General features: G+C 41.3%; 1 protein-coding gene across 16 annotated transcripts in view; it reads left to right on the top strand.

Annotated features, from left to right (window-relative positions):
* celf5a (cugbp, Elav-like family member 5a) overlaps positions 1–24,532 on the top strand; it is a 174,313-nt gene that overhangs the window by 143,400 nt on the left and 6,381 nt on the right. For 8 of the 16 annotated variants that reach the window (XM_063465773.1, XM_063465764.1, XM_063465763.1 and 5 more), the window contains exons 6-7: positions 7,772–7,918; positions 15,132–15,297. In XM_063465773.1, the coding sequence (XP_063321843.1) occupies positions 7,772–7,918; positions 15,132–15,297 (313 nt within the window). The remainder of the gene's footprint in view (positions 1–7,771; positions 7,919–15,131; positions 15,298–24,532) is intronic. The other 8 variants (XM_063465775.1, XM_063465772.1, XM_063465774.1 and 5 more) reach the window with 2 other exon arrangements.

Below are 24,532 nucleotides of genomic sequence, written 5' to 3'. Positions count from 1 at the left end.
GGAGCTGTAAATTCTCAGCTTCGACGTTTGAATCAACTGAATCCATCTTTATAAATATGGCAGATTTTTAAAAAAGATCCAAAAACAAATATTCTGCTGTCTTTGTAATTAACACGGTACTTGAAAAAAATCCTAATCTGATTTCCAGATAAAACTGTTTAGAGTGATAATTGAATTTGGGATGAGTCATCAATCAGTAGTTCTGTTTGCATAATCAGTGGATAGAACTCCAGTGTGAGATTACATTAGCTCCTTATGTAAGCACACTGTGTCCTCTGAATTCTCTCCGCACTAGCTTTACTGCGAGCACAAAAAGCTGTACTGCTCATTTGTATGTGTCTCGTGTTTAAGCAGGGTCCCTGTATACCTGATTGTGTCAAAATAAAAGCTACTTACTCTGCACTTCAAACCTGAATAGAGTTATTCTCCATGACATTCGGCGAGCGGACAGAGAGTCATGTCTTGTTTTATACAGTAGCCTGAAGTATACTTTGCTTTCATCCTCGTTTTTGTTTCGGCAGCTCTCGTCTCAGAAAGGCTGGGACAGTGAACTCTCTCCCACCCTATCTCACAGGTGTTGTGTTTCACTGTATGATTTCATTATTAATGGTTGCCAATGTGTGGCTCGAGAGAGAGGAGCAGAGAGAACCACTTGAAGCCAGCTGTGCCATTTTGGCGCAACCTCTGAGTCAATCTAAGTGCAAATGACTGCAGGTCATGAGGAAAGACTCTGGATGTCCATTTTCCATAGATACCCTCCTTCTGTGTTGCTCCATTCCCCTATCTCTGCTAGCTCTCTGCCCTCGCTCGTCTCTCTTTGGCAGCCTCTCGGGATATTAGGCAATAGACTTGTTTACTCCACCTTTCACCACATTGGCTGCTGAATTATTCATCCAACTATAAGCAGGGTGCTGAAGGGATGAGGGGGGGGACTTGGAGAGAGAGGGAGAATGAGACAGAGAGCGAGGGGGCAGAGAGAGAATGAGTGAATGGACAGGATTTATACCTCCTGCTCTGGTAAATTGATTATAGAAATCTGATCAGCATCTCATATCCTGTGGCTGCTGGAGGAGCGGGCACCGTGCGCCTGCCTTGCTGAGATTAGTGGACCTCCGATGGTCTATTATGCCTCAGCAGGACAGTTCTATTCAGAGCTGCGTGTCCGTCAGTGTAGCAAAGATCCTGGAAAAAACATGGGCCGCACATCCTGTGTGTTAATTTAAGATCAATTCAATTGCAGTCGAGCCACAACTGCAAAAAGAAGTCATGTACAAGCATGTTAACTGAATGAAAAAGCATTTATTTACCAAATGTTGAGGTGGATTAAAAATGAAGAAATCAAACAAAGAAATAAATGCCACTGACAGCCAAAGAGACAGAGAATTTATTATCAGGCAAATCAAAGAAGCAATTCCCTCATTCCTTCATATTTCAGTCAAAAAGATGACAATAATAAAGACCTATAGCAGCAGTGGCTGAGGTGTACCGCACCGAATATTAACACTACAGCAAATGAATGCCAGCGCCCCAGAGCATGAACACTTGCTTCTTAGATTTTATGCGTGTGCACACAGACGTACACGAATGCATGTGTGCGCATGCATAAATATCTACAAATAGAAGCACTTTGTGGGTAAAACATTTGCATGAGCACATGCATGCACACTCGTTCTATACCGCTCACTGCCACATCCACGTCTAGCCACGGACTAGGGTCAAAGGCTCCCTGACTGATCTTATTTTCCAGCTCGGAGGACTTGAGCTGAATACATTTGTGTTATTCATGTAGAGAAGGAATGGGCATTTTGTATGTATTAATCTGTGTGTGAGTTGGAAATGAAAAAGGAAATCTGCATCAAGAGACTGCACGAAGAGTGCAAGGCCGCTGCATGCTTAGAAGTCCATTGTGAGTGTACGTACACTTGCATTTGTTCCATATGTGGAACAAATGAATGATTATCTACCCATCCGGCATCAGCGGCCGATCACACTCTAACCCATCATAATTCAAGCATAAATATCTCTTGTCCCGTATACTCTGCCACCATCCCTTGATCACCAGCTGCTATTGCTGGTGTGCATGCACCACCAAAGTTCAGGCCATGAGTGCCTCAATTAAACATTTAAATTCTAGCGCTGTAGAGCAAATTGCTGGAATTCAGCAGGGTGATGTAGGAAGAAAGTCTCAGGACAAAATTACACAGAGATGACGGGGGTGTGGGTCAGGTCCGCAGAGCCATGCTGATTTTTTTTCACTCCGTATGCGCATCAGCTGAGTTTGAGGCAGTTTCAGCTGACACAGGAACTGAGATATAAGCAGCAGAGCAGGATGATGGAAGGATAAGCACACAACAAAAGAAAGCAAATGAGGTAACGCTTGCTTAGAAGAGAGAGCTAGATGATTGAGAGTGCAAGAGAAGAAAAAAGAAGTTTAAAATTCATCTAAATGTGATTCCCCATCTCCTGAATCTTGTCAGTTACTTCAGACAGAGAACAGAGTACATATGCAAGTGCTACGAGTGCCAGGATTTAATACCCAATAAGGCACGTCTTTTAATGAAATGAAAGAGGCAGCCGATGCAGCGGTATACATATAAATACTGGCATAAGTAATAATCTTGTTGTGTACTCAATGAAATGTGGAGTGTTAATGTCAGTCTTTCACAGGGTTGATTAATCTTTGTGTTGCTGCTCCCTAAACAACATTCTGCTTTTATTTAAGTTAGGCCTTTAATTTCAATCAGTATTATTTCTAGCAACTCAATTTACATTCTAATAACCAAACAAGTTCCCAGTCATCCATTATTATAAGAGCTAAGCTTGAATAGGAAGTCCATTTATCCTTCTATGGCTAGCTAGGGTAGTGTAATGGTTGGCCTCATTGGAAAAACAACCATAGAGTAGCACCGTGCAAATGCCAGAAATTAATAGTTATATCATATAAGAGTACTTTATGCAGCTTTAGTATAATTCTGAACATGACTGAAGGAAATGCCTTTCACCGTGTATTTAGAACAAACTACGGAGATCCTGGATGTTTGTGTTCTCTGCAGGTTCCTCCCACAGTCCAAAGATCTCCATGTTAGGTTAACTGAGCTGCAGCAAAGGTACTGACACAGACTAGAAAGAGAGAGCATATTTGTCCTATATTGGCTTCCCTTCACTGGCTCCCTGTTAAATCCAGAATCAAATTTAAAATCCTGCTCCTCACATACAAGTTCCTGAATAATCAGGCCCCATCTTATCTTAAAGATCTCATAGTAACATATCACCCCAATGGAGCACTTCGCTCTCAGACTGCAGGCTTACTTGTTGTTCATAGAGTATTTAAAAGTAGAATGGGAGGCAGAGCCTTCAACTTTTAGACCCCTCTCTTGGATTCAGGAGACAGACCCTATCTGTACTTTTAAGATTAGGCTTAAAACTTTCCTTTTTGCTAAAGAATATAGTTAGGGCTGGATCAGGTGACCCTGAATCCTCCTTTAGTTATGCTGCATTAGGTGTAGGCTGCTGGGGATTCCCAGTGTTTCTTCTTCATTCTTTTTTACTAGCTGATTTTTTTCACTTCTCTTTCACAGTGTGTCTCTGTCCTGTCTTCCTCCCTTCACCCCCGACCGCTCACAAGAGATGGTTTGGGTTTCCTGTGGTTCTCTTTATTATTGTAGGGCATCTACATAACAACATAAGTGCCTTGAGGCACCTGTTATTATGACTTGGCGCTATATTATTAAAAGTGCTGTAAATTGTGTTAACTGGTGATTGTAAATCAGCCATAGGTGTGAATATGAGTGTGACTGGTGCCAATGGTGAGGCCCTGTAACAGACTGCCACTGTTACAAAGAAAACTAAACAAAGAAAAGATTATACAGAAACTGTACATGCAATCAAATTACATAAAGTCATTATACTTATTTTGAAATATTCTTTGAGTTTTGTTAAAAGATTGCATATATTAAATTAGTAACTCAATGTTACTAATTAGAATTTTTCAGATCTTTAGTTTCTCTAAGTTGAGGTCCTTTGTCTTGAAGTGATTGAAAAGTTGAATGAATGACTGAATGAACTGCTGCGAGTAACTGAGTAACAAATTTAGCAATTTGACAGATTTTGGCACACGCATTAAAGAGATTTAAAGCTCTCCGTAGACTCTTCTTTTTACAGTCTGAAGAACTTACTCCTAGTAATAAAGTGTTTTGCGTCATTAATACACTTTTCTTTTATAATCCATCTTTCCATCACACTGAATTAAGGTTTCTAGCGAGCTGAAACCTGTCAACGCATTTGGAAACACTGGACAGGAGGCTAAGGATGTTCTGATCCTGAGATATCTTGGCTGTGAAAATATGTTCATACCAAGTACCAAAGGGATGCCAGTGTTTAGGTTTAGTGTATTTTCCTCACTGTGAGAAAGAAATTTTAAATTATACTTTACATATAAGGAAACATCAGCAGATTCCTAACTTGAATTAAATAATTAAATGCATCAAAGAATATAAATTTTCTGAATTGTTGGTATGAAAAATCTAACTTATGTGCACCTGTCTAATTTCAGATCAGCGCGAGAGTCATTAGTCTGCTGAAATCTGCTGTCATTTACAGTCACAGTAGTTTCTCCTTTCCTCCTCATGAGGGTGTGGAGCTTACAGGAGACAGCTGAAATGCAATCACATTTAACATAACATGTTGCTGCGTTGACAACAACAAGTTATGTTACTGCAAGTATAATTAGAACTTACACCAAACCAACATCCTTCGAGCTTCCTGCTGACCAAACATGATGAGAGTGAAAGTAAAAGAGTGACTCAGAGAGAGTGAAACTATCACCATCTGATTTTTTTCAGCTCACAGTTTGCAGTTAAATAAAAACATATAAACAGAAGCTGTTACCTTCAAACTCCTGACATCCTGTTGTGGACAGGTTGCTGGACCATCGCAGAGCTTCTTAAAATAAATGCGAAAAACATTCCGACTGTATTATGTTGATTTAGAGTGTTGTAAAATTGTTAAAGTATTTCTTAATAGTTGTGTGAATAAAGTTACAGCATGACTGACCCCAAAAGACAGGAACACCATTAAGGTCTTCACTGTGAGACACTTGAAACCAAGACACCGACTGTATCTCCCAGTACTGGACAGAGAACCAAACTTCCTTCTAAGTTATCAAATGCAAGCAGGCATTAAAGTTAAAAGAATCTGAAATATATATCACTAGGTATGAGGCTTTATCTCCTTTATTCACATGAGGGTTTGCAGCTTGTGCAGCTTGAGCAGACACCAACACAACCATCCTTGGCAATGAGAAGAAGCCATAAAGAGGCAGACTTTCCTTTTGGTTCTAAGTCTCTGTAGTACCTTTTTATCCTTCCTGTTTAACTCCCGCTTCTTCAGTGGCTCTCTAGGCAGCTGGGAGACACCCGGCAGGGGGATTCTGCTCACACTTGGCAGCTTAAAAATTTAATGAGACTTTCACTTCACACTTCATCCTCTTCTCTTTATAGCAATGGAGATTCTGCTCACTGATATCCTGACAGGCCTAAATGGGAAAACCTCTGAGATAAACAAATGTGGCAATGGACGCTTAGCCGACAAGCCATAAAATTTACGTGTCCTTAGGAGAAACAGTGGGAGGGCAGTCTCAGTGTAGAGACCTTGAAAAAAAGCTTTGCAGCGAGTGGGACATACATGCAAGCGTATGAAAGCAAATGGCACAAGGCTCTTGTATAATAAGACAGGCCAATAAACTTTGTTTCTCAAGAAGGCACACTTTAGTTCTAGATGGCAAAGGGCTGACTGCAAAGTTCCAACTTAATCTCCTTAACCAGAGGAAAAACTCATAGTTCTCATTACCAAAGAGTGCCGACCTTAAATAGCTTCTTTAACTGTGAAAGTGAGGTAAAATATTCAATATATACTAGAGCATCTTGTCTGTATTCTGCTGCACACTCCCAAAGTTAAACCTCATAGCAAGGTTAATCGTACAGATAGTAAAATGCTCGACAACAACAAACGCTAAACTTGCAATTGTGTCACTGTCAACCTTGAAGTGTCTCAGCTTAGTGTTAATATATGAGGTTTTGCTTAAAAGATTGAGAAGCATAAAGAATTTTTTTATTGTGTTTTTCTATCTCTTGTTTCTGTATTTGTTATAGAATCGTACATGAGTAAGAATGAATGCAAGGCGTCTTATTCCCATCTGATAGAATGGCGTTAGCACTGCACAAGCTAATTTCTCATTAGGCGGAGCTAGTAAGTGCTCAATTCGTCTGTTAGCCAACTAGCCTGGCAGTCAGTCAGTCAGTCAGTCACTCAACTAGCTATACAGTCAGTCTTTTGGTCGCACAGCCGACTAACCAACTGACCATTGACATATAGTACTGCAAGCCTGTAATTCAACCAGTGAGTTAGCCTGGAGGAGAGGGCTTGTGGGAATATTGAGAAATGTGGGGAGAAAGGGAAAGGAAGAACATAAAATCCATATGCTACAGTCGAAAAGGTCCAATGCCTGTCTTTTACCGTTTTTTGCTGTCTGTAGATATCTTTATTAGAGCGATACCTCAGTAAGGGAAAACACACAGAAAAGAGCATAATAAAGTCAAATTAATTATGCAATAATAACCTGTTAATGCAGATGCCATTTGTAACTATGCACCTGTTGTCCAACACAGCTTCTTCGATATTTGACTCAGATCCAAAACATTACCGCCTTTAGAAGTTTGAAAACTATAACCCCAGTCCAGGCGCTTTACCAGTCACCACTGCTATTGACAATCTTGCATCAATTTCAGGGAGCCTCTTATCGTGACTGACACACAACCTTTCTACATTGTCAGATCAGAGTAATATTTCGGCCTTTTATGTGGATCGATTGGCCTGTTTGGGGGCGCAGAGGGGAGGAGAGGCGGAGCACACAAAAGGTCAACTGTAGCGCTAAATCATTTGAAGATTCTTTAATGAAGGGTGTGTGGCAGACACACCTGCTGGTTTCATTATTGGGCTGCAAAAAGGGGTAATAGTTTTGATATAGGGATGAATTGCCAAAGACACAGAGACGAGGAGGAGACTCAAACGGAAGCTGGGCAGAAGGAGAGAAATCGCCCTGAAAAGAAGAATTTTCTTTGAAGAGCACTTCTACCCAGGCCAGTAGGAACCGCTGTGCATTGCAGATCTTTTAACCTTAACAAAGTAGCTCTGATGTTACATATATGTACTGTACTGGATAGGGAAAAGCCTGGAAGGGCGTGAGGGATATAAACTATTTATGATATAAACAGTGAGTCGGCTTTGCCCTGAGTGACTTTGTGTATGTCTCTCTCTGACTGAAAGAAAGCGGGCTGATCCTGTCTGCATATCTGAGCTTTTCACTCAATAAATAGAATATTTTTATTCTTAACGCAGCTGTCCGTTTCATGTTTATGTATGCCAGCTACAATTTTCTGCAGTAATGAAAAGCAAATCTCTGACACACAATTAGAGATGCTCACTAGGTATCGATGTTAACAGCAGTTGTTGTTGCAAATGAACATGGCAGACTAAGAAATTTGAAATAATAACCACTAACGTTCCTAATGCAGTTTTTTTTTAAGTGTTGGTTCACAGCTGTCTCTAAATGTGTAGTTGATCATAAATGCAAATTTTCTCAAGGCCTTTTGCGTATATGTATGTACCACATTCATTTGCTGAGTGTAAGTGTGAGGGCTACATGCAGTTAAGTGGCTGTTTGTTCCCTCATCTGATTTCTTCCCTTTTTTTTCTTTCCTTCTTACTCACTCAGGGTGCTTCCTCTAGCTTGGTGGTCAAATTTGCCGACACAGACAAGGAGCGCACCATCAGACGTATGCAGCAGATGGTTGGGCAGTTTGGCATCTTTAACCCAGCCATCGCCCTTCCCTTCAGCACCTACAGCTCTTACGCACATGCGGTGAGTTGGAAAAGGCAGTAGACTTTAAAGGGAGAAACAATAAGATTATATTTAATTTTATGCATGGATAATCGATCTTATTACTTTGTAGTACACATACTTAAAATTTTAGTAGCAGTGAGTTTCATATTCTGGCAATGTTTTACATCTTCACTCTCAATCAATGACATTTTAAAGGATTTGATATACTGTACCTAACACTGGAAGAAAAATATTAAAAATACTTTATGTACTATCATTAATCACCATAAGCATGTATTTGCATTTGAATATGCAGAATCTGTAGGCAAGGAATAAGTGATGTGGCGACTGGAAATCGTAGAAAGTCAGTAGCATTCAGCGAGTCCAAGTGGCTCCAACTTAAATTTTTCTCAATATCGAGGCAGTTGAAGCGACTATCAACAAAAACAAGCCACGACGTATTTCAACATCTGACGAGGTGGTAAACATATTACAGGGTTACCTAAGCAGCTGGAGTTGCTAGCGACTAATCAACAACCACAATGTGATGTCCAGCGAGCAAAGTTAAGCCCTGTTCTGTGTGACCAGGGTTTAAGTTAGATGGCTAGCCTGCAGATCCTCAAATTGCATTGTGAATAAACCAAATGACAATGGTGTGTGAGTGATATTGCTCAGCATGATGAACCTACAGAGAATTACCACCGAACTATGTCGTTCTCCTCATGGTGGAACTGTTTTGCTTTAAAACTCTTATTTTATCATTTTTAGCCACAGCAGGCATTGGATAAAACCTAGCAATTAACTTGCTTTTAACTTGTACATAGTGGCACTTTTATCAGCTGAAAAGACAGAAATGTGGTAAACAGCAGACCAGAGTGACTACGATTGGTCCTCATTCATCGGTGGCTGGAAACGCTCAGCATAAATCCTGCTTTTGATTAATACAAAGTGACATTAACTCTTTATCAAGTAGACATAAAGCTAATTAATTTTTGACTTATTAACCTGAAAGGCAATATATATAAGTGCTGCGCTCGCAGTATCTTCTGTATTGGGGGCAGTTGTTTACACTGCCCCCAAGTGGCCAGAAGATATGTGAAAGCTTGTTTAATTCAAGAATTTGTTCCAACAGCCAATGAAAGCTGCAGATGGTAGATATTATATTTGGAGCCAACATCTGGAGAATTTATACCCCTGTGCCATTATCATAACTCATTTCATTTAAAACAATTAGATTTTAGGTATGAAGGCAGAATAACAAAATAGTGTAATTTTAATGTGGCTTGGAGCCATTTTTTCCAGTATAAATCTACAAAAATTCTGAAATCAAAGTTCTAAAAAAGGGAAACATGCCGGAAACATCCATGTTGGGATGATGACTGACCAAAGTGTTAGAATTTACATCAGTCACACAGGCAAAGAATTAAATGAGGATTCTGCTGTTGCAGTGAAACGTCTTTGAGCGAATTCACTGCACGCAGACTGTTTTTCCTTACTTAGCGGATATTGTTGTAGGTGAAAATTTGCCTGGCAAACTATCATCACTGCCATCAACACCACTTTCAGCTGTTCTCCTCTTAAACAGTACTGCCATTCCATTAGTGCCTGGATTTCAGCACTCTCAGCACGTAGACGCGCACACATTTGGTTAGCTTGTACCCTCCAACCCCTTCATCAGCTTCACTCTGCCCTCCTACCACCGCCCACCCACCCCCCCAGGGCATGGCACCATACACGCACACAGCAGACCCTCGGCTCTTTGATGAGTTCAGACAGCCTGTGCAGCCCCTCTCACCAATCGCCCCCTCTACCCACTATCACACTGCTTCTCTACCCTTCCCCTCTCCCTCCCACTGTCCCTCCCTCTGGGCCCATGAGATGCTTCAGGGGCCACAGTTGACTCAGAATATTCCATGGGCAACTTATCTGCACACAAACGTTCTTCTTCCCTGCTGAGGCAGAGCACACACATGCACCCCCTCAGTGCATATGCCACCGCATGCACACACAGACACACTAACTACTTGAAGAAAACTAAAATCAATTGAATTGGGTTGGATGAAATGCTTTCCGTCCGACTCTGTGATGAATACCTGGGCTTTAGTCGCCTAAATGCACGTGATCATCTGTGGAAAATATAATTTACAAAGAAGGAGCAGTGCAAAGTCATCTTCTCCTGTACTTACTTGGTTGTTAAAGTTAAATATTTTTTCCAATTTCTAAATGCTAGGATTAATTGTTGATGTTAGCCGGGTCTTGGGGGCTTATCCATTTCCCTCATTTTCATATCACAGCCATGGGACCCACTGTGAAATGTGCAAATTGACCATCCCCGAGTAATTGCAAGGCCATCTCTTGTGCTCTCTCCAGTAAAACTCCCACCTTCATTACCATTCATGAAATGCAGCCCTTTCCCAGAAAATGTGGAGAAATGCAAATGTTTAAGGGGTGGTGGAGGCAGTAGCGGTCTGCAGGGAGACCATTGTGCCCCGCTCAGGTTGGCCATGACTCTTATTTACTGTGGCACAGACCCGTGTCGACTCATACAGGCACACACAAGAGTATACACACTCACGCACAGTGCGCAGTAAATGCTCTTTCTCACTCCCCTCCCCACCCCCCTCATATACACATATAATACGACAAACAGCAGGATGATGCGAGGAAATTGAGTTCGGAGTGAACGTAACAAGGGCACGGGGGATACTTTGGCATTAGGGAGAATCAATTACCATTAAATCTAAAGGAGAAATTGCACATATATGGTTTCTTGACAGAAAGATTACACAGCATGAAAGATGTTAGTGAAGGTGAAATTCTCCTTTGTATTATGTATGCTATGTAACTGCATATAATCACTTTGCCAAAATAAAGAAAGTTGATTTAGAAACGCTGAGGCAGGCCAACCTTGGAGATAAACTCATTCCAGCTTTTGATAAAGTAATGAGTGTGTAACAGACAGCAATGGATTATCAGCAAGGCGCTTATTTTCATATCTTCCTTACTAAATAAATCTAAATACTGGTAGGGTCTGTTAGGTAAGAAATAATGTGGAATAAAGAGGAATATTAGTTATCTTGCATGCAGGTGTGCAGCAGTTATGAGTACAGTTGGATCACTGGTGCTGACTAAATGCACGCGGCGTGCAGCCTTGCTTCGCCTGTAGCCACAAGGAGGGTGCTGAAACGATACGATGAATGTTTCTTTGCTGCAAGATAAACTACATATATTCCCCAAAGACCAAAAAGCTGCAGTGACAGAAAAAAAAGAGTTTATCTCTAAAGACACACTATGCGTTTTCCTACTCTCCATATACACTAGCCAAGAGAAGAAGAGGTGGCACGGTATGGAATACAGACATTGGGAGAGCTCGTATATATAGTCATAACCAGCGAATACAGTAAATGGTAAATTCAAAGAGCTACCTCTCCACTACAGCAGTGGATAGGATTATAGAGTTGAGCTGACAGCCAGTAAATTGGATTTTAGTCAAACCAGGAGGAGGAGGGGGCTCTGAACACAAATTGGAGGGGGTACAACACTGACAACATATGCCAAAAATGAGAAATGTGCCATTTTCACGATCGACACAGACACCGGTGTGCTCTGACAGGAGACATCCTATTTGCAAAAGGTGATTTTATAAAACACAAGGCAAAGGAAAACAAGAGAGTGAGATTCCATGTTTCAGTCCAGCGTTAGTGATGAGTTATAATAGTTCTCCCGTGAAACGCTGAATGCGAGTGGTAAAACCAGCTTTTATTGCTTTTTGTATTTTCCCTTCATGACACAAACATCACATTGGTACACAGCAAGATTTGACAAAAGTCACTTTTCTTCTCTCATCATCTTAAGTGGCATCTCTTTGTGAGGCTAGCCGTTTCAGCTTTCCCTGGTTACTCTGTGTTTGAGTTAAAGTGAGAAGTTTCCTCCAGCACTTTGGCCGCCTTGCCTCCCTCAAAGATGCATTAGACAGAGCGTGAGATAGCTAAACTAGAGGAAAGCAAATGGTTTAACTTGGTGCTAATAGTGACAGTGTGTGGGTGGATCAGAGGGAGAATGATGGCTATAAACTCACATTAGGAAACATCTCCCCCTGTTGGAGGGACTCGCATTCCAAAAAAAACCCAGCACACATGAGAAATGATGGTAACAGATTACTGCATCATTTGGCTGTACTATAAACTGCCCCCGCACGTATACACCAGCATGTGTGTGGCCTGATTTCACTGTGTTATACTTGTGAGGACAGGCTTTGGACAGCTCCTGCATGCGTCTAGACACACACACATGCACGGTACAGCAAAGTGCATCAGAGATGAAAGAACCTATTATAATCTTTCTGTGAAAATACAGCCTTCGAGCATGGCGGTAACAAATGAGGCCCTTGAGTTTTATCCTTCAGTCTTTTAGTTATCCTCATTGACCCACTGTCTCTCTCGCTCACTTATTTTTTTTTTCCAACCTATTTCACCCCCTCTCTCTCCTCCCCTCTCGCTCCGTCACTGGCTGGTTGGGCTATAAGGGGTCACATGTGACAGTGCTGAGAGTCAGCGAGTCACAGAGCAGCGCTACAGAGATAATTGCCATGTGATAAAGAGGTGATTGCCTGCTAGCACCAGGGGAGAGTAATGCCATCAGGTTGCAATAAAAAAGCAGATGTCTGACGCTAAATGAATGTTGCTGGAGCCTGGGCAACTTTCTTTGCTCCCTTTCATCTCGCACGTTTCTCTTTTGTCCCCGTTGTTTCTGTCCGCCTGTTTCTTTCCTCTTCTGAGAGGAAAAGAAAAATGGAAGAAAAGGTTGAGTCTGTGATGATGAAGACTCAGTTGTGCTCATTCTTTGCCAGAGACATTTGCTATCTGGTGGGTAGTGCATAAATAAAGGAAGAGGAATGGCTTTTGAATATAATGCCTTTGAAATTTTGCAAAAAAGGAAGGGGGGAAAGCGTATACATATGAAACATAAAATGGAATGACTTTGAAAATCTCAGTCAACATAACCACTCTGGTCTTTATTTTATTTATTATTAAAGACAGTGTGTAATAACCACTGCATTCCAACATAACTACATGCTTCAGTTTCCAATTTGCTGGTATGAATTGATTTGCTGAAGCATCAATTAATTTGAGAGCTGCTATCCATGACAATCTGACGGCTGGCATGAAGGATTGCATTATCTAAAACATGCCTTGGGAGAGAAGATAGTATTCTGGGCATGCCAATATTTACTTCCACTGCGTTATTACACCATCCGGGCCTGCAGGTTGTACAAGGTCACAGTGCTGACAACGGGTTCAAGCTTATTAGAGTCATCCCAAAGTCCCTGGTACCCCAAGACTAAATAAATAAATAAATTAAAAAAACAATAGGTGGTGTTTCAGTAAGACTCTTCCTCCTGATGTCCAACCCTGTTCACGTCCTAATAGGAGGGCAATCACAAAATTGCCAAAGCAAGTGAGCCCTAGAACCTCTGGACCTATTTGTTTCTATGCCATTGCTTTTGTTTAGTTTCTTGTTCCATTTCAGGCTCTTTCAGCTACATCCTCTTAAAGCCTCAATTCATCTTATTTGGAAAGAAATGGATGATCCCCATTTGTCATGCTGATAAAATTATGCAAATGACAAAAGGCGTTAATAGATAGCAATGGCAAGGCATGTGGTTAATGGATGAGATGCCAGCACTGGGCATTCTACAGCAGGACAGCTGCTTTCAGGTTACCTGACAGGGGCACTAAGGGAAAATAATTGGCTTTTCCGTTGCAGAGTCCACATGCAAATACAAGCAGAGTGACATTCTATACCTTCGCTGTCTCACAATGTCATCATTAGCATTAGTCCCAGTGGTGGAGGAGTTTGATTTCTGCTCATACGAGTCTCAGGCCATGGCCATCGGTGGCTCTCCAAAGAGATACAAGCTATGCAGTATTAAACAGATGCAGAGGCGAGGGCAAGAAGCTGGTCCAGCTGCGTTTGTATTCCTATACCGCACAGTTCTGCATGTCTGATGGGAAGCTTCACAGCCTGCAAAAGATTGTTGAATCCCCAGATAAACCCACAGGTTCACAAACTGTACACATGAATGTACCAAGATGGATTTTCTTCTGATTTCAGTATTCAGCTTGGGGTTTGCACAGGAAGAGTTTAAGTTAAACGCAGAAGCTCGAATATTCTCTGTCATGCATGTTGTGTGAACAGGTGAGTATATGTGTGGGTGCACTTCAAGGCAGCAGTGCATGTGAGCATTTCCTGTGCACATGAATAAGCACTCTGCGTTTGATGGAAAATAGCTTCAGCGCTCACTTCTTACTTCATGCTAAGCAGAAATGCAGAGCGAATGAAAGACTATCGATTTGATCTCTTTGTGGGATCGGCCAGTGGGTGAAAATTGACTGCTATTAACCAACTAACTGTATATTACTAACATAGTCTGAAACCCGAGTTGCTCGCTAAGCTCACATTAAAACATTCGTTTGATGAGTCACAGTCTGAAAACAGAGTCAAACAACATTTTTGGCAATGAATAACTTTTCAGTGGCAAAGACTTTGGTCATTTACTGAAATGCCAATCCCAAATATATTCTGCCTTTTCTTTTGTTACTGGTTTCTGCCTGAATTAAAAAACAAGAGAAACTTAAAATATGGATGAATGTCAGGATACATCATCACAAATACATCACAGAAATTAGGAATGAGTCCGAGGAGGAGGGGGAGGGGACGTCTGTGGCATTTCTATAGCTACAGCAAACAGTATTGTGAAGTTTGACAATTGTAAGGGGGGAAAAAAGCATTGCAACTCTGCAAACTTTGCCTGTTCCCTGAGTACAGAGATAATGTGCACATGTCAATGCCTTGATTTGTGTGAGCCCAACAGACAGCTATTAAATCGTTTCTGCAGCTGGTGACAGGCTTCCAGCTGGGAGGAGAGACAGATTCACTAAACATAGGTTGACAGGCTTCTTTTTTCTTCTCTTTCTTTTATTCCGCTCTACTTTCTCTGTACTTTTCATGCACTATCCATCCATCAACCTCAACATACATCCCTCCCCTCTGTTCTACCCGTGCTATGTTTCTCTCTTGCTCTCCTTCTCCCATCATTTTTTGACTACTTTGCAACTTACTATATTTTTCATTACCATCTGTCCTCCCCTGACCTTTCTTACATCCCTTCTACCTGCTGCTCCCTCCTGTCTCACACACCCCATCCAACCATCCTTTCCTCCACCCATCTCTCCGTGTCCCTCTTCTTTAGCTCATGCAGCAGCAGGCAGCCATCATGGCAGCAAGCCACGGAGGTTACCTCACGCCTAGTGTGGCTTTCCCCGCCACACAGATCCACCAGATGGGGGCGCTCAACATCAACAGCCTCCCGCCCACCCCCATGACCCCGGTGTCGGGTGAGTTTCATCAAACCCTGGGTGAGCACACAGTTTCATTCCCTTTCCTCTTGCTTATGTTCGTTTCTTTGTACCAGGCCAGTGAATGGAAATTAATGCCTGTATGTGCATTTACATGTTAGCCTTTATGTGCACAAGCCAAACGAAAGCGTGCCTCATTCCTGGTGATCCAAAATGATTCCTCTGGAGAGAGAAAAAATGAATAAAAAAGTGGGATTTGCATGTTTATGTTGTTTGTGAATGCTAACAATATTTGGGGTTAGTGTAGTAGCAGCAGAAGAAGGAATATCAATAAGTAACTTTACAGATAAGCCGCTAATTTCCCCGTAGTATTTTGACCTTGTGCTTTGAAGCACTTGTGCATGATCTGCATGCACTTGGTTTTGTTTTCCATAACAAACACCTCCTATGCTGATCCTTTACAGAGGAAAGGGAAGGACTTTGAAACACCTACCTACTGCTTAACATTTGCTTATTCAGCAGTGTTTCATTTTTCTTGAGACAGAGAGAACTTCAAGATTCTCCACTCAACAAAAGCATGAGCCAAAATAAATAATACAGTAGCAAAGTCTTTGTTGTGCTCCCCTCATCTACTTTGCCAACACTGCAGTATTGAGTTTTTAAGGTGATGTCTTTGGTAACTTTAAACCAGTCAGTGTGAGCATCATCAGCACAACAAGGCCTAGTTTAGGTTTTTCTTTATAGGCATCATAAGAATCCCGTTTCTGCAGAAATTGCTGTGCTTTATCAAATTCCTGCTGAACTGCAGTTTACGTTGGGGGGAAAAAAAAGTTGGTATTTTTTTTAATTTACAATTTTTCTGTCGTCCAGCTTAACACAACCAACAGTCAGTTGGATTAATAAGTGAGAAAATGAAATGCTAGGGACTCTTCTTAACCATTAAATTTACCCTTTAAAATCAATTTATATACATTTACAAAAAGTGAAAGAATGGAACATGGCAGTGGGCACACATGCCGTATGTGTAACGTATAATTTTCACCTTCAGCAAATATATCCAGAGAGGAGACCCATTTGTCAAAAATGCACAGTGATGTTTTCAGTGCAGTGTGTGCACTTTTGGGGTGGCCGTAATCAATCCGAGACAGTGATTAAATGTGGAGCTAAGCGTTGCTGAGAAACTCATATTTTGATGCGTATACCTCTGACAGTGCTCGAATTCACATCTTTGTGTTCAGCATGCATACCTGTATTTGGCAACACAATAGTGCTGATGAAAGACAGTGCAACTGAAAGGCTAGGAACATCTCTCCCTGCCTCCCTGCCCTTCTATCTTCCCCTATCTCTGTGTGTGCGTGTCTGTCTATGTTTACGTAGCTTTGTGGGGACCAAAAATTGGAAGTTTACGATGCTTGTGGGGACCAACAGCCCTTCCCATGAGTTTGAAGACATTTTTCAGACTCAAAATGTGGTTTTAGTGTCAGGGTTACAATTGGGTTACAGTTAGGTTTAGGCTGAGGGTAAGGATTAGGCATTCATTTTTGATGGTTAGGGTAAGCGGCTAGGGAATGCATTATGTCAATTAAATGTCCCCACAAAGATATGAAAACACATTGTGTGTGTGTCTGTGTGTGTGAGGGTTTTGTCCAGTCTCTTCTCTTCTGCACTGTAGTCTCTCATCATGAAAATCAGTGTCTAACTCTAAAGGAAGTAATGCTGATTTTGCTTTTGTCTGTAATTCAGTGTTATAGATAGTTATCAGTTCTTGGGAAAACAGTAGAGAGCAAGATATTTGTGGTCATGGGGCGTAAGAGGAGAATCAGAAGTGTCTTTAAGCCCGTGATCCTGATGTGTATGAAGTAGTGCTATTTATGTAATTTTGACCATGCCTCTATGCAAGCTTCCATTCACTGATTAACTTTTATTATTGCATGTAATACATTTTTAATCCCTGAGAGAAATCATCAATTTCGTGAAGTTCCAAGGACTATCATTAATATAAAATATCTTATTTCCCCTTTCTTCATTGGTTATTATGAGTGTGGTTGCCAGCAGTTGCAGCAGTGGTAGACTAATGTGCTGCTTTGGTATACACAGCTATTTTCTCTCTCCCTTTTCACACTTGTGGCTATGACTTATTTAGAGTTCATTGAATACATAACATTACTGGCAAGGCTGTCTGTATAAGTAGGCCAAGAGACTCTGACACTACTGAGAGACTGTAGGATGTCTGCCACGAGTCAGTGGAATTATTCATTGTAATATCAGAATCTGTTTTTTGGGGTCTGGGAGCACAGTGCTTCTCTGCTTCAACAGAGGTTTAATTTATGCATTAAGACGTCTCATCAGCTTAATTAAATTCTGACATTTGGCAGTTGTGTACAAAAGCATAAAAGGTAGAAAGGTTAATGTCCCCTTTCCTTGTGAAATGAGAGCTATTACCTATTGATAGCCACACTACTGCCTTTCTGAGTGACACATACTGCTCTGCATTAACATAAAGCTCCAATAATGGTTTTATAGATGAAAACCCTACCCGATCTTGGGATAAAAGTGTGATGTGACACTAGTCTTTTATTTAAATGATCTCCATAACCTCTGCGACATACCAAACCTTGTTTGACAGCAGGCTTAAGTACAAAGAGGCTCAGAGGTTAAGGGTGTTACCCTGAAAACAATGAGACATCCATTTGATCAACAGATGCACAGCATTTAAGCTTGATGGTGCATAAGCCGTTTGCCAGATGGTTCAGCTGATTAGAGCATGTATCCTTACAATGATGCATGATGATGCTTTTTGAAAATAATGTTCACCAGGTGCCGCTCCCTGAGTGCTGCAGAAGAAATAAAAGTTAAACAAAACAAGGGAGAGAGAGGAAAAGCTGGATTAAGAGGGTGGGGGGGGGGGGGGGGGGGGGGGGGGGAGATAAAGAGGGTGAGGGAGGAGAGGAAGGAGAAATGGAGAGAGATGTGAATCCCGCTGGGTATATGTGGTGAGGAACACGCAGTGTCAAGAATGCTTTGTTAGGATGTGAGAAGTGTGTAATCAAAGTCACTCTAATGTTCTGTTGCATGGTGCTGCTCTACACTGAAGATGTGCATGCACAAGTGCATATTACACAAAGTATAGTGCAGATGCTCCACAGCAAGAGACAAGCCCGTTACACTTAGAGCCAGCCCGAATGTGCCACAACATCCCTGCTGGATTCAAACATGGCTATACCATGGATGCGGAACACTTCGGTGGTGACAAAGCACCAGGAAACTAATGAGCTGTTTGACGTGATGATCTTTCTTAATGCCACCTGTCCTCTATGGCTTCCTTGCACCGGCAAGGACTAATTCTAACACAAACAATCAAAGGACAGGTAAGCTAAGATATTTATTTAGAACAAAGCATCAACTATCCTTCACGTTTAGATCAAAACATCACATCCAAGGATAGCGACAGTCTGTTCAGAGCCAAAGGAAACAGCTGGAAAGATGAATACCTGTGTGTCCCAAGTGATGGTGTGACCTCGAGCTTTCAGTCCTTCTTAGTCTGAAATATGCTTTTACTCTAAGTGCTTTCTTTAAGGCTGTAGAGATGTCTTTCCAGTGCAGGCAAAAGTAAAAATAAATAAATTAAAAAAACTGGCTTGTTGTTCAAGTCAATACTTTTGCCCCATGACACTTTGTCTGACGGATGAGTTGCCATTGTTCCTTAAATGCAAATGTTTCTTCTCAGCCTTTTAGATTAAACCATGACTCTGGCATCAAAATAATGACATTTCTCAAAATTAGAAGTGAGCAAAAGGTAGCCCTTTTTCTGTTGCCTTCAAGTTTGTTCAGAGGCCACAGGCACTCCTCTTGCCTTGACCAGATTTGATCTCCGGTGCACGCAGGCAGTGGAGCTTCACAAGCTGCCCAGCTGGTCTGCTCAGGCATCTGAAAGCCAGGCACATTGCTTTGGTCAGTGTATTGAATGCATATGAGCTTCAGAAGTAGAGCAGGAAGCACTGGAGGCTTAGTAGTGTGGAAGGTTTTTGTTTTTGTTTTATTATCTAATATTTATTTAGTAATAAATGATTTGTCAAGTTTCACATAGTTTCATTTTAATATCAGCTGAAAAAATATGTTATAATATTTTTTTGTATAAACTAAAGTAAATTAAGATTGTATACCACATGATTATACATTTAGAGGTTGGAATCCTTTTTCCAACCTCATTGCTCATTGCAGTGTGCAGGGAAATAAATTGTGTGGTCTAGAAGTGTGTGTTTTCGCTTGCCTTAAAGGCTTGGAGGTCTCTCTCTGTTATCTGTCCAGCTCTGTACTTGGGGAACTTGTTTCATATTTGAATAGCAGTTTGGAGGAAGATTCTGTACGAGAAGGTGCTGCTGAGCCTAGAAGGAGAGAGTGCAAATGAGTCTGGAAATAGATTAGCATTGCATATAACATATGGTCGGGGGATCCTTTCAGTAGTTGCATTTTTATGAATTTTATCAAGCATGCCAAAGTGAGGACTGTAAGTCAAGCACCCTCCAAGACACTGTAGATATGCGATTTACCGACTGTGGCTCAAGCTGTGGCCACTGGTTTCTCCCCATGAGGAAGATGTTGATTAGGTGTTTAAACTTTTACGCTATGGGATTTGTTCCCAACAGATGCTAGACGCTGGCACCATTAAAGTGCAGTTCAATCTTTGCTGGAATCCTTTTCCTCAGGTGTATTGTGTGTTAGATCCCAGTCTGCTGTTGGATTTTTTTCAGTTTCTTGTTTGTTTAGCTCTCATTTGCCGTTTTTATTTTAAATATCACTTGTGCTGTTTCATATATTTTTACCTTCTATACTCATGTTCCCACCCACCCATTGTGAATGCCTGACCTGCCGTAGTTCATGCCAACCTTGTCCTTCCCTTTCATCTGTATACTGCCTTTCTTCCTTATGTGAATAATGTTCCACGCATTTTTCTTTCTGCATAACTTGCGTTTCAAACTTTTCGTTGCATTATTTCCATACTGCTGCCTCATCTCCAGTGTTTTTTCTGTGTACTAAAAATCTACCATGAGTAAGAATTTTTTCTTTTTTTTTTGGAGTTCCATGCTTTTGAGTCTTTCTTCTGTTGGAATTTCATCACGTATCATATGTACTCAGTATAAAAAAACTAAAGTAGCCCCAGGATCTGTAAAGTGGAGCTAATGTTGAGGTTCCTTAAACTTGCCTTCCTTTCGATGACCAACAGAGGTTAAAATCCAGTAACAGAAAAGTTAGTATAAAATTTAATGCAGGAGCTGCTCTGCTTCTCGCTTGGTTTATAATCTCATTGCACATTTTCTTCTTGAATTTATGTTTTCAATCGCCATTCTTCAAGTCTTATTTAGTAAAGAAGGATGATTGTTTTTAGAATAACAAAAATAGACAGTCAAGGGTTACTCTCAGTCGAAATGTCCCCACATAGCAAAAATGGTATGGCCCCAATCTGGCCCACACAATGTGCTTACACATGGCCCACATATCGCAAAGAATAATGGCCCTTTGGTGGCCCAGATCTGGTTTGCCAAAGGTGGCCCACAAATGGGCCAGTTGCAGACACACTGCTGGCCCTGTGATGGCCCAGATGTCAGCCTAATGTGTACCTTAACCTCCTAGGACCTGACGTCCACATATGTGGACATCACATTTTGGGTTATCTAGACCAAAATACTAAATTTTGCTCTAGAAGGGCCTGATATCCACTTACGAGGACATTATACTGCCACTGTTCTATCAAAATTTTAAACGAATATCCTCATATGTGGCTCTCATTTTTCTTAGAAACAAAAATCAGGTAAAAAAACATCTTGTAATTCTTTGTTTTTACATTCATCAGGTCCCAATATGTCCAAATATCAAAGAGAAATTAAAAATGCATGCCATGGAAGAGTTCGGGTCTTAAGAGGTTAATCAAGCCATGTAATAACAACAAGTGGCGGAACATAATAGTGCAAAAAGTAACATGACAAATCTCTATTCAGACAGTGAATGGACTGATTCTTATATAGCACTTTCCTACTCTCCAGGATTCCTCAAAGTGCTCTCTACAACATGCCACATTCACCCAATCACACACTTTCTCTAAACTGAGTGCTTCCTAACCACGTTCATACTCTAGCAGAGACTGGGTTCGAACCACTAACCTTCCTATCAGTAGGTGACCTGCTCTACCACCTGAGCTACAGCCACCCACAGGGAAAGATGAGTAAACCGTCACTAGGTTTTCGATAAAGTTTACACTCACGAACCTGTCAAATCTGTATTTGAAACGTTGGCTACCATAGCAGTATAGTATTGCAACATGGCATTTGGGTCTGCTCACTAAAATAGGAAGATAGGAACATAAATAGTGCCATCATTGCCAGACCTGGCCCACATCTGGTTGACATACACCCTGCCATGACACCAGTCAGTCAGAAGTGCCAGCTTGATGCCGGATCCAGGGAAGACCTGTTTTCTATGAGCCTGGGCCACATAAGCCAAACCATAATTGAGCCAGATATGGCATGCCATCACATAGACAGTATCATGTACACCAGGCCTAGCCCATATCTGGATGACATACGTCTTATCATGCCAGAAGTCAGCCAGCAGTGCCAGCTTGATACCAGATCTGGGCCAGACCTGCTTGCTATGTGGGTCTTTGATGGCCAACATGTTGAAGTTGTCACTTCATAATTGAAGTTCAGAAACCATAGTGGCTATGTCCACTGCAATTTTACTAGTATTTATTTTTTTTACTCTGGCTATTATTTGGTTATTTGTTTGGGCTCACTGCTACTTAAGCCAGAAAAGCTGTTGCAGCACGGCTGATCAGAGTTATGTCATCAGCATACACTTGCATTTTCAAAACCATTTATTAAATGATCTGTGGAGATGACAAGCAAGGGGGAGGATTTCACAAATAATTAGTGTACTGACTGAAAACTACTTATGTGCTTTGAAATATTCACTAGATGAAAAATTATATTAAACTCTGTAACAATAAAACACATTCATTTGGAAGTGCATTTGTTTTGTGTCACACTTGATTTGCTTTATAAATATTTATTCCTTATCTAAAGGGCAGTATTGAAAGTCAGAGTTCTTCTTAGGATCACAACTGGACTTTGAAAGCTACCCCCATCCTCACAGTGTTATTCACAGAAGACAGACATTTTCTCTTTGACTCTAAATGCGTCACATTTTAAATCAGTTAGATGAAAGCATCTGTTTTGAGTACTTATTACTTGCTCTGGCAAAAGACAGTCCTTCTGCCGGTAATGACTGCACTCTCCAGTTTGGGTATAGCATTCCTTGTTGATTTCGATATATAATTAGCATAATAAATACTTCTGTTGCATGTGGAGGCTTTTTCTCCTTAGCAAGGAGCAAATCAACTGTTTTTCTCTCTAAGAAGAAGCTTTCAAGAAGATGAGAGTGATTTTGCTTCCACAACATAAGTATATGTATTGGACAAACACATATGGATACTGTTTAGCAGTGCAGTGTTCCTTGGTAAAGTCATAAAGAACAGAAAATGTATAGTTCAGAGCAAAATGTATGGAATATGTAATCTACTGTCCTACAGCTTTGTATTCACTCATGCCAGAGTGAAGAACAACATGTCATTACAGCCTGATAGTTGCCACACATCCTGACAGCCACATGTATATCAGCACTCTTGGGTGCGCATTGTAAACAAGCTATGAATGCAATTTTTCACAATGTAAGAACTATAGATCCACTGAGGGATAAAATGAAAATATCTAGTTCAGGAGACTTAGTAATACTTCCCTTTTTCACTCTTTACTGACTGTGGTGCGATAATGTAGTGTTTATAAGACTTCTGTTCATTCCTTGCTGTGGCATTTCCAACATGATGAACAGACTGGACTCAGTGGCCCCAATCTGCGACTTCTCTCGTGTGTTCTCCTTCAGTACCGATGTCATATGTAATTGCTGACCCCGGAACTTATGAAATTGCACATAAGGGGTCCGCGCTACCACCGAGTACTTCTGCTGCTACTCCTGCTATCACTGCACAACTGCTGCAAATACATAGGCGTGTGCTCCCACACTATGGCTAAGGCTTGGAAAATGAATTTGCCTGATGATGGAGAGGGTGCATTATCTGGTGGTACAGTAAAGTGCGTGTGGCCTGAGCAGACTGGCTGTCTCTAGCCCTCAGAATAGGAGCGGCGCTCTCCTGGGTCCTGGTAGGAGAATGGGCTGAAGCTGCAGTCTAATTCATCACAGCTCTGCAGGAAACAAGCAATCATGGGGAGGCTTCATAAAAAAAATAAAAAAGTAAAAGGAAACCAGTGCAAAAGACACAACAGCTCTCGCTGGACTGGGGCAACTCCCCTGGTCACTGCATCTGCCTCCTCCACTGTCAGCTTCCTCGTGGTTTAAATGCTGAGACAGGGAGAGAAGATGGAGAATAAAACAGAGTAGGAGAGGTGAGGAATGAAGACAAAGGGGCAATTATTGATAGAGAGCAATAAAAAATAATCCAACATAGATGATAGGAGTCAGCAATAGGAGGTTTCAGCTGGTAATGTAGTTTTGGGGTGATGTAATGCTTTTGAGTAAGACCCCAGCTCTGGTGATACTGCGTCTTTTTGTTTGCATTGCCACATATCTCAGTGTACAATTTGCGTGAGCTGGTTGTGATTGTGTACGCTATCTAATCTACTCATAAGAGGTCCCTTATTGAGATCCCAGATTGTGGAAATATGGCATGCTGAAGGGTTTCTGTGACAACCTGGGCTTTCTGTCCAATCAGGGTAAGGGCTTCGAGATTGAGAGGTGGTCCTCGGGGGAGCTGTACTTCAATGAGCTTGGATGCTTTGCCACAGAGAAGCGCTTTTAGAGAGACCATCACAAAGTGAGATTCTGCTGAGAATGGGCACTCTGACGTCCCCGCCATAATTGGAAGCACTTTCTAAAGGAGGGTCCTTTTTAAAATGCATTGAATGACAGAGAACACGGAGCATCCAATTTTGATTCCACTCATGAACCCTTCTGCAGCTGCCTTTCAGGCGTGCGCCATATATGTTATGACCCACCCATTTGTCAAACTGCCAACTGTTGTTCTTTTGTCTTCTTTTTTTTATGATGTATAAAAGTACGAGACATCTTTGTGTATTTGCTACCTGCTCATTCAAGCAAATCTCCCCCTGTAATCTGCTTCTATCTAGTCTAGATCTGTTTCGCCTTTTTCTTTTTTTTTCTCAGAAGTTGCATAGTGGTTTCATCATCTTGAGCAGTACAAGCCAGCAGGGTATCGCACAAACAC

Source organism: Pelmatolapia mariae, linkage group LG23 (assembly GCF_036321145.2).
Source record: "Pelmatolapia mariae isolate MD_Pm_ZW linkage group LG23, Pm_UMD_F_2, whole genome shotgun sequence".
Lineage (NCBI taxonomy): Eukaryota > Metazoa > Chordata > Actinopteri > Cichliformes > Cichlidae > Pelmatolapia > Pelmatolapia mariae.
This window is presented reverse-complemented; position numbering and strand designations above follow the sequence as displayed.